The following is a 15,052-nucleotide window of genomic DNA, read 5'->3' as shown; positions in this document are numbered from 1 at the left end:
CTGTGTATAAATACCCTCTAGTTTTGTTCAGTCATTTGTCAGTCCTTGAAGTGTTACATTGAGTTACTGAAGTGTTAAGTATCACTCCAGCGATTATTATTAAAAGATTAATCTACTCCTCTCTTCCACTCCAGACACCAATGTTACAACAGCACACAGGGCCCTATTTTAAGCAAGCAAACGCTAAGCGCAGCGCAATGCCTTAACTCATAAGCGCAAAGTCAATGGACATGGCCATGAAATGTTGGTATTTTCGTGTAAGCATGCGCTAAGTTTAGGCACAAGTGGGTTTGGCGAAATCGCACGTGCAAGGCGCTACTCGGGTCAATGGGGGTTCATCTCAGACACCGTCTCCGTCCTATTATACAGTCCACTCCCTGTCAAGCACCAGCGATATAAACAAAGACAGTACATTCATAAGAAGTTGGTTGTGTAAATGGACTGTATGCAATGAACTGAAAGACTACAAATATGGATTTACATTAATTTGTGTGTCCTTGTTAAATTGAACACATTCCTGTTATACGCATGGAAAATTTGGTTCAGGATATGTATGTAGGCTCCGTTAAATTATAGAGAATGTAAGTATTATTAAACATTTTCATCTACTGACGCACAAATCATGTCTAGTATTAACAGTGATTGTATCGGCACACATTACACTTCTACCGGTCAACAATGATTTTGAAAAATTTTATTCATTTATTGAAACACGAAAAAAATTACACCAAAAAATATTTCTAAATTCAAATTACATAACGAAAATATAATCCAAATAAAGAAGTGGTCAAAAAATCATACCAAATCCAAACATTTTACTCTCTCCTTCCACCGGCCCCTTTTGCATAGACTTAAACATAACAATAAAATGTATAATATTAATTGAAAAAATAAACCATGACCTCTAGAAAATGAAATATGAAAAGTTTTCTTTAAAATGATACCAAACACTGGACCCCTTTGATTTTCATAGAGTAACAAGCATTTTATTTTCAGTATGCCACTGAAACAGGAAATTATTAAAATCACCCTCAGAGCTTAAAGGGTTTAAATCAACATGAAACAGCAATCAGAACTCATTAAACTTCAAAAATGGTATGTGTTTCCAAGTGAAATATATATATATATTTTAAATGGCAGGATTTGAGGGTTTCATACTAAATGGAACCAGACTTGAATAGCAGTGGAGGACTCTATATAAAAGGTGGTTCAAGGGGAGGGGTTAAAAAATAGGAGGCCTTGGTGATGTCAGCAAAAAAGAAAAGTGGTTTTAGAGGCAGAGCAAGTTACTACATTTAAATGAAAGATACATTTCTTTCTTTGGAATAATGTGCAGCGACGAGTCGTACACTGAACGTGCAATAAGAAGGTAAAAAGGGTCAATTTTGATTTCACACTGACTTCAAGCAAAGTCTTCAAGCCCTCTACACTGCACCCAGAACAGCAGTTCACATATAAGGATGAATAAAGTCAGTCCCTGACAACTGCTGTTACATAGCTGGTTCTGTCTTATCGTGTGCTAACAAAAGGAGACATAAGAACCTGGACTTGTAAACTCAGCATTCCTTACCAAGAGTGCCTCTGCTTGTTCTTTCAATTTATCAGTGAATGCCACAGCAAACCTGCATGTGAGAGAGAAGTAAAGAGAGTGAGCTGATATGTTAACATGTAAAATAACATGAATTTCTGCACTGGTTTCTGATGGCGAGGTACGCCCCAGTTACTGGATTCAACTTCTTTCATCTCACCCACAATTCTGCCACATTTTCCCAGGAAAAAGACATCAAAGCTGCCCGCCAAAAATGTGTAATCACATTAAGTCAAGCCATGCAAATAAAAGCATGGCAATGTGATCCCCGGGTACCCCTTAAAGTGAGGATGAGTAGAGACAGGTGAGGATGACTATGATGGGGAGGAAGATGAAGCTATGTGTATTTTGTCCAAGGAAAAAGTCCTAAAGTTTCAGCTATGCATTTGTCTTGCTGTCAAGCCACCTCTTAAAGCTCCCTTTTTTAAACTCAAAACTAATAAATATGCAACTACACATATCTGCATGCACATATTGTACATTAAACATAAGGTTCTCTTCATTGCGCTTTTATTTTTCTGGGTTGTGCTACTGTTAACAAAGTTCTGTCACATGGTTGTAAATAAATAAAAAGGAGAGACAGAGAATAAAAGAATGTTGTGTTATTTTTCCAAAAGATTGTGACTAAACCCCTTGGGTTTCCTTCATCTAGATTTCTATACTTCAATCCCTGTCCCTCATCTTTCAGGGAATGTAAAGGTTGAGTTGGTAACGGCAGCAGTAGGTGGTCTGCTTTATTGAAATGTGTTTGAAGTGGAAGGGCTCTCATTGTTCTCATGCTCCCCAGAGACAATTATTCCCTTAAGACTGCCAAAAGTTTGTGAATCTGCCTGTACTAATCAAACACATCACAAGAACCTATAACACCTAGCTAATAAATTAAATTAATACCATAACTGGCGGGCCTTGAGTAAAGATACTGGCCCTCAATGATGAATTCGAGTGAATCAGATGAGAATGAAGGAATAAAGGTATGCCGTAAAATACCCGATTCTCTATTCTGTTGACCAGGGATGTCAAACTGAATTCAGTCTGGAGGAGTCCAAGCCTGACCTCAAAAAATGAAAATGTAATTATTCATTTTAATAGTTATTTTATCTAAAAAAAACTTTTAATCGGATGCCTTTGATCATAGAATAAATTAATAATGACTGACTGTGTATAGTGAATTTCTGACATTGATATCAGTAACTGAGAACTAGGTGTCAGCACAACATAAACACAAATATTTCTGAGTGCAACATTTACACTGCACTGACTGAGATGCAGTTCTGTTAATAAAATGAGCCATACAGTTTACTTATTTTTTTAGGCCTAACTTTGTGTTAAAGGTCGGTTTTAGATGGCTTAAAAAAGCTACTAAAGCAGTGACTGCTTTTCTCTTTTTTTTTTCTCCTCTTTTCTCCCCAATTTGGAATGCCCAATTCCCAATGTGCTCTAAGTCCTCGTGGTGGCATAGTGACTCGCCTCAATCCGGGTGGTGGAGGATGAATCTCAGCTGCCTCCGCATCTGAGACCGTCAATCCGCGCATTTTATCACGTGGCTTGTTGAGCGTGTTACCGCGGAGACATAGCGGGTGTGGAGGCTTCACGCTATTCTCCGCGGCATCCACGCACAACTCACCACGCGCCCCACCGAGAGCGAACCACATTATAGCGACCACGAGGAGGTTACCCCATATGACTCTACCCTCCCTAGCAAACGGGCCAATTTGGTTGGTTAGGAGACCTGGCTGGAGTCACTCAGCACGCCCTGGATTCGAACTCGTGACTCCAGGGGTGGTAGTCAGCAATTTTACTCACTGAGCGAGTGCTTTTCTCTTACAAATATTGTTGCTTGTTTAAACACCAATAATTACCAAGTCCAAATGTATTTTAAAGGCTGAATAAAAGAACAAATGATAGAATGTAATGACAGTAAATTCCAAGTGCTCCCTTTTGTTTATTCAGTTGATTCAGGGCTTTATTAGCTCCAGAAAAGCATGCATTGTGCATGCACTATCCATGGGTAGACCTATACCATGGTTTAACAAGTGACGTTCTGTCCAATCCTGTACTTCTGTACACTCTCTTAAGTACTAAACTGTAAAGTTGCAAACTAATGGATGATTATCTCAAAGATATAAGACTAATCTCAGATGCCTAACAATACACTAGTTCACTAGGCTAATGCTCTTTTACAAAAGCTGAGGTTTAATTATGTTCCACTGGAACGGGTCAGGGATCTGCATACAACAGCAGCTTTCATTAGGCAAAGAGAAAAGTGCACCTGGCCTTGCGCAGAACTTCCTCCATCATAGCTCGCTTGTGCTCATCCTTTACATCCTCGTTGACATCCGTCCCTCCAAACACCACTCCGAATGGCACTCCAAAATCTGCAGAGAAAATCCCTTATTTCACTTTTTCTGAAGTTCAACTTTTAAATCCTTAGAGCGAGAAAAAGTCTTTGAGGCATGAAACAGCATGTTTATCTTGCCAGAAGGGAAAGTAGTCATCCACATAGCGGACACTTTGGGTAATGACTCAAGTAAATTGTCCACATCTTAGGAAGGTGAGAGTGACTGCAAGCAGTAGCCTTCAATTTCAATAAAGGCCTTTTCAACTAAACGAAAAATAAAAAACAAATGCCTAACTGTATTCACAGGAAGAGATAATATAAAAAGCACAAAGATCATTTAAGTGTATTTTAATGCAAAATAGACATTCTGAGTAGGGATGCACAATATATTGGTGACCATGTCTTTATTTACCAATATTATTAGTATGTTTTACTATCAGCAACACTTGATACTAGACATTTACAATATGAGAGCTTTTTTTTTTTTTTTGGTAAATCAGACAGTTTTTCTATATATTTCTTCCATACAAGGTTCAAGGTTTCAGGGGAAACAAACAGTTATCCATCCTCTGTAGCTTGGGATACTGTTTGAGGTCTTACTGCGTTTCAAAGTCATTTTTATGCCTTTTTCAACCTTTTTCTTTTTATCTTATTATGATTATTATTCTCTTCAATTGGGCCTTTAATATTTATTCTTTATATTCTTGACTTGATCCGTCCCTCAAACTATACATTATAATGTTTTGATGCCTGAATTCACTTGTGACATGTAAAACTCTGAATAATGGTGTAGTGTGTTGTGTTCAAAAAACAAAAAACTACATGTAAATACCATGATATTTTTTTGTAAGCATGATTCATGCTCCTAAACATGAAACTTATCATGTAATCATAATCAGATACAAATACACTGTAACTAATGGATTTTATTGTAATGAAAACAACAAAATCGTATTCTAGACCAAAAAAGAGGTCATGACATGAAGAATCAACTGTTTCTTGATCTTTTGACACAGAAGAGGTCATTGTACTATAAAAACATACTGAAAGTTTCCAAACTCAAAACTTCTTCTCTGCAAAAAGAGCATTTGTTGCAACCAAACTGCCAAACGACTCGTTCTCTACTTCCTCCCAGTGTTATTATAGTTTTTGGATTTTTAATTTAGTTTTTCATTTCTATTTTATATTCAATTTGTCATTACAATTTAGTTTAGTTTTCATTAGTTTTCACAGTTTGTCTGTTAGATTTAGTTTAGTTTTCTCAGTGTTTTGTAGTTTCAGTTTAGTTCGTTTTTATTTTAGTTTTAGTATATTTTATGGCTGCCAAAGCTGAGTGTTTACTGGTGTAATTTAACATCATTACATTTTTCAGGGCAGTTTTGTGTTGCCTCTATCCAGTGGTATTTACTGTGGATTGTAAATGTTGCAATTTTATAATATAGGGTGAATATGGGTAAAGTGACAAAGGACATTTAAGCTTGATCCACATTGTATCCATATGTATTTCCTTAAATGATTATAAATCTTTACAAAACTAAACTTTAGGGAGTATACAATTGAAGGAATAATTCACCCCAATATGAAAGTTCTCAAATAATTTACTCACTCTCATGCCATCCCAGATGTGCATGACTTTCTTTCTTCTGCTGAACACAAATGAAGATTTTTATAAGAATATTTCAGTTCTGTAGGTCGTTATAATGCAAGTTATTAGGGGCCAAAACTTTGAAGCTCCAAAAAGCACATAAAGGTGGCATAAAAGTAATGCATACGACTCTAGTGTTTACAGTAAATCTATGTCTTTAGATATGATAGGTGTGGGTGAGAAACAGATCAATACTTAAGTCCTTTTTACTGTAAATCTTGACATTAGCAGTCTCCTTGGCAATCATGATTTCAAGCTTGATTATATTTCCCAGCACCATCTAGCACTCTGCGAGCTCTACTAGTAAGTGTAATCGAGCTTGAAATCATGATCGTTCCTGTAGACTGCAATTGCAAATGTACAGTGAAAAAGGACTTATATTTTGGTCTGTTCTCATCCAAAACAGATTAGATCACTTCAGAAGACATGGATTAAACCACTTATGGATTACTTTTATCCTGCCTTTGTGTGCTTTTTGGAATTTCAAGGTTTTGGACCCTGTTGACTTGCATTGTATGGACCTACAAATCTTCGTTTGTGTTCAGAAGAAAGTCATACATAACTGGAATGGCATGAGGGTGAATAAATGATGAGACTTTTCATTTTTGAGTCAACTATACCTTTATCTTTTTGAGGTTTTAAATTTATGATTTTACTTTGGGATGTGTGGCAGAGTTCATTTCATTACCACTGGTGGGAAAAAGCAATAAAGAGAAAATGACAGAAATCTGAGGTAAATCTTGTTACGGTTATACAAAAGTAAAAGTTAACTTAATGTTATGATGTGAAAGTGTATCAGAAAATATAAAAATGTATTCCAAATACTTTGTAGATATTTCCTAGAGAATATTTTTTTTCTCTGTCCCACTTTACCAGTACTGCTTTAAAAATCTGGGATTTGTTTAAAAGAGGGTCTTCAAAGGTTCTACTACCCAGTATTGAAAATGTCTTCATTTTTGCTTTTGACTAAAGTTGAAGACATCCTAAGCTTTCTTCAAAGGTATACTGTTAGGTTATGTGGTGTTTGGATCATAATTTAAAGTGTCAAGAATAGTAACATTTCCAGTAGTGTCCCACTTTGCCCATATTCACCCTATTATATCAAAAACTAAAACTAAAATCAATTCGAGATAATTTTTATTTTATTTTAGTTAGTTTTGGAGTTATGAAAAAGTATTTTAGTTTCAGTTCTTTTCCAATAATTTCAAAGTTAACGAAAATTATTTTAGTTCGTTTTCATTAACTATAATAACACTGCTTCCTCCACATTGCAATGTCACATTGTGGTAGACATTTGCATCTGACCGCCTCCACAACAACACATCAACGCCTACTTTCCATTTAATAGAGCGCAACATTCTGGTTCTGGAAGTAAAAATCCCATTAATTTTTTCCATAGACGAATTGATTTTCAACTATAACTTCTAAACCTTTAAAGATAGACCTACCATGAGCTCCGAGCTTCTCAGTCTGCATTATTTCAACTTCACTGTTTAAAAATCATGTTTGAAAGTGGAAAATTTACTTGTAAACAACTACATTACCCATGGTCCAACAGAGAAAGCTTCTCCAATTAGAGAACTGTGGCCAAAATTGCCTACGAAAAGAGCCCAGGAGCGACCGCCCACTCCAGTGACATAAGTTAATGACGTAAACATGTCATTCCCTCTTCACCCTTAAAGGAATATTCTGGGTTCAATTCAAATTAAGCTCAGTTGACGCATTTGTAGCATATTGATTACCACAAAAATGAATTTCAACTCATCCCTCCTTTCTTTAAATAATCTGAGTTACAGTGAGGCACTTACAATGGAAGTAAATGGGGACCAATTGTTTTGTTTTAAAATACTCACTGTTTCAAAAGTTTAGCCAGAAGACGTAAACAATACATGTGTTAACATGATTTTAGTGTGATAAAATTGGTTACAAACCTTTTCTGTGTAAAGTTATAGCCAATTTTACAAAATCCAAAACAACTGTAAAAATGACAATTTAAACAATTTTACAGCTCAAATAATACATGAATGTGTGCTTTTATAAAATGATAAGCTTCACATTTCTGCGTGTAAACCTCCAAAAATAGGCCCCATTCACTTCCATTGTAAGTGCCTCACTGTAACCTTGATTTTTGCCTTTTTTTTTTTTTTTTTTTTTTTTAAAGAAGAGGAGGGACGAGTTGAAATTAGTTTTTGTGTTAATCAATATTACGCCAATGCACAAATGCTGTCGATTGAGTTTAACTTGTATTGAACCCGGAATATTTCTTTAAACCACTTATACATTTGTACATATCTGAATATAATTCTGCAATAAACATGAAATATATTGTTTCCACAATTCTCAACCTAAAATCAATTGTTTTTATTATTCCCATAGTTTTTTTATTCAATTACATAATTAGCAGTGCTTCATGGGATTGTAGTTTGTGCACTCACTAAAGACGATAAGTACACAGTACCTTTGTCTTTTTGTCCGATTTTCAAATACTTTTTTGCCTAAAAACAAAGTTTGTAATGTTGTGATTCAGCTCAGAGCTGGTTGCTTTGGTTAATGGCTTACAACTCTCATATGGAGGATTTTCTGAAAAGCCTAAGCAGAAACTGAATGGGAAAAATTATTCCGGAACACAGATGGCTAAAAAAGTGGGCGGGCACTGTTGCACTCTATTACTTCCATAACCCGCCCAGTAGCATTGAGCAGTGAGATGGCAAGAAGAGAGAGCAGGTCAGTCAAGAGCAGAGAGCCAATCACAAGTGGGCATTTACTGTCAAGTCTTAAAGGAGAAGCAGCACCAAAACCAAGCGTTTCTGACAAAGGGTCAGCATGAGGGTGGAAAATGATCATGTTTTACAAATATATAACTGTTGATTGTACAAAAACCTTTATTAATATAAAGGTAAAAATATTAAAATAATAAAAAAGGCATGTCATCACCCCTTTAAGTAGGTGCTTTCAGTAAATTATCTTACTAGTAGAGTCGTTAACTGTATGATAAAAGTGGATAGTGTATAACACTGCAGAAGATGGACAAGTGTGTTTGAGAGGCTGGGGGACTTGATGTGTCACCTAAAAGAAGCCTGCCTCCTTTGAAAAGATGAATGGCCAGCGCACCCTCGAACCGCGGCTCTTGCGTCATCAGGGACGCAACATCAGAAGAGCTCAACTCCCTTGTATCGCACAGTACACAAGTATGCCCTGCAGCCACGATGTGATTCCTGGAACCCAAACACACATACACACTTTTAAATCAGCATCTCGTTCTCTTTAATAAATGTAGTCTGCGAAGTACAGTAATACGGTAGAGATTAAAATGGGTTTGGGTTCGTGTTTGCGCTCGAGACTTTAGTGTGAGCATTACACGCGTGCAATATGTGGAGTATTAATGTGTAATGTACTACAGACAGCTTTAAATGACTGAACCGCTTCTCATGCTCGCTTTACTAGAATAAAATCACTAGGGTAGGCTGTTTTGTGACATCAACGGATGCATGTGGTACTTCCTGGTACACGAATCAAACAGCAATGTTACGGTACCTTATTCTTTCTGCAGTGGTACAGTTCCCTGTTTTAGGATTTAGGCAGGCTAGGAAGAGCAAGCGCATTTCAGCATGTGACGATAAATACGGACGCTAATAAACGGTGAGATCTCAGATCTGACGGACAGTGAGCTACTCTTTTGACCTGATTCTGTAAGTCTCATTCTGTCACGTCACAGCACCAGCCTCCCTCACACGTGTGGAGTTTCTTTAGCACAGGTCCGTTTGGAATTAACCCCCCCCCGGAAACACGGAACCAAGTTGTGCATAGTTTTGTGAGCAAATAGGTTGGGGTGACTAGTCTAGAAGATGGACAATTTTTAGGTTGGTTAGATTAAGGTAATTTAAAACATAGAGTTTGCAGCCTACTTACAATGCACATACATATCACTGCCACCTGATCAACAAAATAGAGAAGAGGGATTTGTGAAAGAGTTACAATTAACATGTCTGCAGAGGTCATATCATTCCAGTCAAGTCCTACACCGACATGTAAAGTTTAGTCAGTTCCAAAGATGAATTTAAAACTAGTTTATTGGTCAAGTGGTCTACAGTAAATAGTGGACATATAAGATACAATAAAAGGGCTTTGCAAACGATACAGACAGAAATAAACAGGATAAGATATTTATTTTAAGTAAAAACAAATTAAACCTTCAGGCCATGCTCCAAGCGAATGCCTTCAAAGGCGTCCTCATATCCTCCTTCACCCATTGTCCAGAATTGGCTTATAAAGGTGGAAATTATATCTATTGAAAGACAAATAACTGTAGTTATCATGAAATTTCAAGAAGTGACAGCAGTGTCCTGCATTGTGACATGCTATACTTAAAGGGATAGTTCACTCGAAAATGAAAATCCTCTCATCATTTACTCACCCTCATACCATCCCAGATGTGTATGACATTCTTTCTTCTGCAGAACACAAATTTTTAGAAGAATATCTTTTGGTCCTTTCAATGTAAGTGAATGGTGGCCAGAAATCTGAAGGTCCAAAAAGCATAAAAGTAATCCATAAGACTCCAGTGATAAAATCAATATCTTCATAAGCGATATGATAAGTGTGGGTAAGAAACAGATCAATATTTAAGTCCTTTTTAACTATCAATCTCCACTTTCACTTTCAGATGAAAAAGTGAAACTAAACAGGTAACACGTGACTTTCAGATGTGAAAGTGAAAGTGGAGATTTATAGTAAAAAAAAAAAAAAAAAGGACAAATACTGACCTGTTTCTCACCCATACCTATCACATCACTTTTGAAGACATATTTAACCACTGGAGTCTTATGAATTACTTTTATGCTGCCTTTATGTGCTTTTTGGACCTTCAGATTTCTGGCCATCATTCACTTATGGAGCTACAGAGCTGAACTATTCTTTTACAAATCTTTGTATTCTGCAGAACAAAGAAAGTCATACACATCAGGGATGGCATGGAATTTTTATTTTGGGGTGAACTACCCATTTAACACTCAGTAATTTAACACTTTTTGATTAAAGGTGCACTCATGCTGAGTTCGGAATGGCATACTACCCTTATACAGTATCTGTCTATGGCAGAAATAGTAAGAGTAGTAGTCATTTTTTAGTTTGTCGTCCTGGACTTACGCTGACAATAGTTTTCAGTTTTCGATAACATTGTAGAAATTCACTACTCACAGTCAGCCATGGTTAATTTAACCATGAGTGAAAGTGTCCAGTAACAGGACGGTTACTGAGATTAAGCGAATAGTATTTGGCTGGTCATGTGATCTTAACATGGCAGCCCCCATGAGCGGACCCTCTCCATATAGAATAAAAATGCTTTTATAAGGTAACTGATATGACTGGAGTCTTCACCTTGTGTGAGTGCTTGTGATTATATATATATATATATATATATATATATATATATATATATATATATATATATATATATATTATTGAGGAACAAATGACTGAGTGTATCTTTAAGTTCATTTGTGAGTTCACCAGTTCATTTTGTGGGAATAATCCACAAGGAGCAGGGTCGACATAGTTGAACGACTATAATAATCTAAACATCTAACACAGTACACCACCACTGATGAGCATTTATTATTCTAAACCATATTCTGTAACTAAAACCATTTGCATTCATATTTTTTTATTATTATTTTATTTTTGTACCTTGTCCCTTTATTTTGTTTTCTCATTAATTTTCTGAATTTCTTTACTTCACCTTGTTGATTTTTTATATTGTCTATTTATGCACTTTAAAGTATAATTAAATGCTTTGAATTTTTTTAAGGTAAAATCACAGACATAAATATCCAATGACAATGACAACCAAAGCACCAACCCGGAAGTTTATATGCAGAAAAAAACAATGATTGGCTGCAATGATAGCCAATAGAACAAAAGCTATCTTTCCCATGTATCCAATAAGCAACATTTACGCTTTTATATATAAAAATTATTAACCCGACGCGCTTCACAGTAATCAAGACAAACACATTCAGATTACATACAGATCTGATGAGCGCGTCACTCATGCTCGTGAGTGTTGCTGGTGTCACGCGGTAGTATCGTGACAGGCTTTACCTCAGTTTGACTCGATAGCTAAACTTATAGACTTTAAGGAGTTTTGAAGCAGTATTTTAAACAAAATGAAAACTGACGACGTTAGTAGACACGTCGCGGGGTAAACCGCTAAATGTGGAGTACTGCTAAGTGTACAAGAAAGGTATGTTTACTCTTTTTGACAGCGAGTTTGGTGTTAGCTTGTTTACTATGTGCATGACAGAAGTCCCCCCTGTGTCTTCCTCATGACAGCGGCCGGTCATGTGTTGTTATGGCCGGTTAAAGTGTCCAAACCTGTCTATAAGCGGTAACCGCTTAAAATGTTCATTGTAACAATGACGTTTATTTATTTATAAATCTCTATTATAAAGGCATATGCAATGTTTTGAAGGGATAACATGTAAATCTGTCATCATTATCTCAACCTTATGTTGTTCCAATCCGTATGACCTTTTATTTCTTTTGTGGAACACAAAAGGAGATGTTAGACCGTTAGTCACAGTCACATTGACTTTTTTTTTTTTTTGCATTTGTTTTTCAATACAATGAAGTTGAATAGTGACTGAGGTTAACATTCTGCCTTACATCTTTAGTGCTCCACTGAAGAAAGTCATACTTTTCATTTTTGAGTGAACTATCCAATGATAATATTATCATAATTGCTTACATTTGTTGATGTCTTGTCATTATCTTTATTTCAGGGCTGGATTTTGGTCAGGTGACCACCTTGCAAGAAACAGCAATAAGAGGACATGGCCGGCAGGGGTGTAAACGAAAACACTCCTCTTTTGGACAACTCCGTGACTTCACCCAGATCAGAGTCAGTGTTCCATGGCAGGAGACTGGCATGTGCCGCCATACTGCTGGCAGAGTCTTTAGAGCGGATGGCCTTTTATGGCATCACCTCAAACCTGGTACTCTTCCTCAACAGTAGCCCCTTCTATTGGGAGGGCACTTTGGCCAGCCAGGCTCCATTGGTCTTCATGGGGGTCACTTATTTGATATCACCGTTTGGAGGCTGGCTGGCAGATGCGTTCCTTGGGAAGTTCTTAACTATAGCCTTAAGTTTAATCCTCTACTTGTTTGGGATGCTGCTTTTCCCACTTGTGGCCAGTGACAACACCAGGAACTATCTGTGTGGGGAAGAGATGGCGTTCCCAGTACAACCAGCAGAGTGTTTTCCTGAAAACGGGACTGTGCCCGCCAATGTGACCTGCAGCAATCGGCAGTCCTACTGTGGGCCGGCAATCTACAGCGGCCTGGTGCTGGTAGCGGTTGGGGTGGGAGCTGTGAAATCAAACATTACCCCATTTGGGGCGGATCAGGTAATAAAATCAATTCACCACCAACACAACTGGTGGGTTGTCTAAACGTTTGGCAGCTAGAGTCAAATCTCAGGGGCCCAACTTAAGATCGCTTCTCAAAGCAATATATTTCTCTACTGTGTCTGGCTCTTATGAAACTCTAAATGTTATTAAGACCTTTGACATGATGGTTGGTGTTGGTTCAATAAAATCCATTTAGATGATTTGGGTTAACCCTAGCTGGCCCTGTCTGTACTATGTAGTTATGATTAGTCACTACTTTTGTAGTGTGGCAAGTTTGTTTTTCTCTGGTTCTAATAAGGGCTGATCAGTTAATCAAGACTTCAATTACAGCTCGCTATTAACTAATTGTGAAAAGTGTCAATTACAGCATTCCATTTAGGTCTCCATTTTTTTGTCCATTGTGTGTATGTATGCAATGGCAAATCAGAGGTGTTTAAATGAGTCTAAATGCATATCAATAATGCTCACTTTCCATGTATAAGTCATTCAAAATTTTAATAACACTTGTTTTTCATGCTAGTACAATAATAAAGCAATTCAGGAATACAGTTCCCAGCTTGTTTGGATGTGCAGCCAACATAAATAATTAGGCATGCAGTTGCCCCACACAAAATAAGTATTTTAATCTAAATGAATAATCCCAATTCCAATATCAAGGGAAATAATCGACAATTAAGATTTTTGTCTTAATCATTCAGCCCCACTCCTTATATTGTTTTTCTCAATATATAATTATATTTTAAACATGTTTAAAACTGACTGAACTGTAATTTTAACATCAAAGTCTGTGAAGAATTGAGAATTATGTGTAGTGTTCCTACTTAACATTTTCAATTTAGCCTACTCAACATTGTCAGGTCCAAGAGAAAGCATCCTGTGTGCGTGCTTGAAAATACTCAGGTATGGGTCAATAAACTTGGACTTTGAGCTGTATCCTCAACCCACTGACACAGAAATGCTCATTCCACTTAACATGGAAATAATGTGAGGGTGGCGCTTGACCTGGTAATTGTGAAATTCATTTGTTTTATTTAGAGACTCAGTGGAATGTTGATGAGGTTGCAGAACACTCACTGAACAATCCAACAAAGTGAGACGATTTATAATGCAGTCTTATAAATCAAGAAATTTAGATTGTTTTTTTTTTCAGTTGTTCAGACAGATTTGGGCTAGATGTTGAGGCTCCATGGCAAAAGTAACAGTGTTGTTTTGAGACTTCCTTAAATTTGGACACACCTCTGGCTGCTTTCACTTCACTTATTAAATGACAAGGCACAAACCACAAATTTCTGAAATACTTTGAGTCAGATTAACCCAGTGAGCAGAAATATGGCCTGTGTCACAAGATTGAAATATTTCAGATTTTGTTGAAGTGGCTTCCATGGTCACTGCTGAAGTCTTTCGAAACAAAGTTTTTTTAATTCTGTTGTGAATATTTATAAGAAGCTGAGTCTTTAAAAAAAAAAAAAAATAATTTTTTTTAAACTATATTGTCATTTGCGAGCTAAATTCATTAAAGTGACAGGGATGAAGAAATCATGTTTATACAGTGCAGACTGACTCAATCAAGGACAACTAAACATAGCATACATAATACAGTAATTACAGTTTCAAAAGCATTATACAATGAAGGAAACATTTAAATTAGCAGCCATGCTCTACCAATCATTTACAACGTTCACTTCATTACAAGACCTCTTGATGACACGAAACTGTACAGTAGCCCAGTACAGTAGAATCAAACCACTTTACACACTTAACCCCAGTCCAGAGGGACTCTCCCTGTAATAATTGAACCGTAAGTAGAGCATCTGCTAAATGAAAACACAGCTAAATGACTCATTAGCAGGCCCACATGATGATGAACAATATGCTTCTTGACTGCATCAGTTGAACTAAATGTAACGGATAATGTTAAACTAAAATGCTAAACTCTAAATTAAGGAAGTAAAACTGACATCTGTCTTCACTGACTGATCTCTCTGCTTGACAGATTTCCAGTTACCTGGTATTTCTGGATTATTCAGAATCTGTTGTGATTGTTATACTTATAATATACATTATTATTATTGTTT

At 36.6% G+C, this 15,052-nt stretch overlaps 2 protein-coding genes across 5 annotated transcripts in view; one reads left to right on the top strand and one right to left on the bottom strand.

The window, feature by feature from the left end:
- The window catches only part of glt1d1 (glycosyltransferase 1 domain containing 1), a 53,404-nt gene extending 44,103 nt beyond the window's left edge, over positions 1 to 9,301 (bottom strand). For 3 of the 4 annotated variants that reach the window (XR_007892906.1, XM_051653653.1, XM_051653655.1), the window contains exons 1-4: positions 9,106 to 9,301; positions 8,638 to 8,786; positions 3,858 to 3,963; positions 1,571 to 1,622 (exon numbers count right to left, since the gene is read on the bottom strand). Coding sequence is in view for 3 of the 4 variants with exons in the window: in XM_051653653.1 (XP_051509613.1) it covers positions 1,571 to 1,622; positions 3,858 to 3,963; positions 8,638 to 8,786; positions 9,106 to 9,173 (375 nt within the window). In the remaining variant the exon portion in view is untranslated. The remainder of the gene's footprint in view (positions 1 to 1,570; positions 1,623 to 3,857; positions 3,964 to 8,637; positions 8,787 to 9,105) is intronic. The other variant, XM_051653654.1, reaches the window with a different exon arrangement.
- Positions 9,302 to 11,567: 2,266 nt separating this feature from the next.
- LOC127415094 (solute carrier family 15 member 4-like) overlaps positions 11,568 to 15,052 on the top strand; it is a 91,428-nt gene continuing 87,943 nt past the window's right edge. The window contains exons 1-2 of the mRNA XM_051653645.1: positions 11,568 to 11,812; positions 12,351 to 12,974. Coding sequence (XP_051509605.1) covers positions 12,402 to 12,974 — 573 coding nt within the window. The 5' untranslated portion in view covers positions 11,568 to 11,812; positions 12,351 to 12,401. The remainder of the gene's footprint in view (positions 11,813 to 12,350; positions 12,975 to 15,052) is intronic.

This window comes from Myxocyprinus asiaticus, chromosome 24, assembly GCF_019703515.2.
Source record: "Myxocyprinus asiaticus isolate MX2 ecotype Aquarium Trade chromosome 24, UBuf_Myxa_2, whole genome shotgun sequence".
NCBI lineage: Eukaryota > Metazoa > Chordata > Actinopteri > Cypriniformes > Catostomidae > Myxocyprinus > Myxocyprinus asiaticus.
The sequence above is the reverse complement of the archived record's forward strand: the minus strand, read 5'-3'. Positions and strand labels throughout refer to the sequence as shown.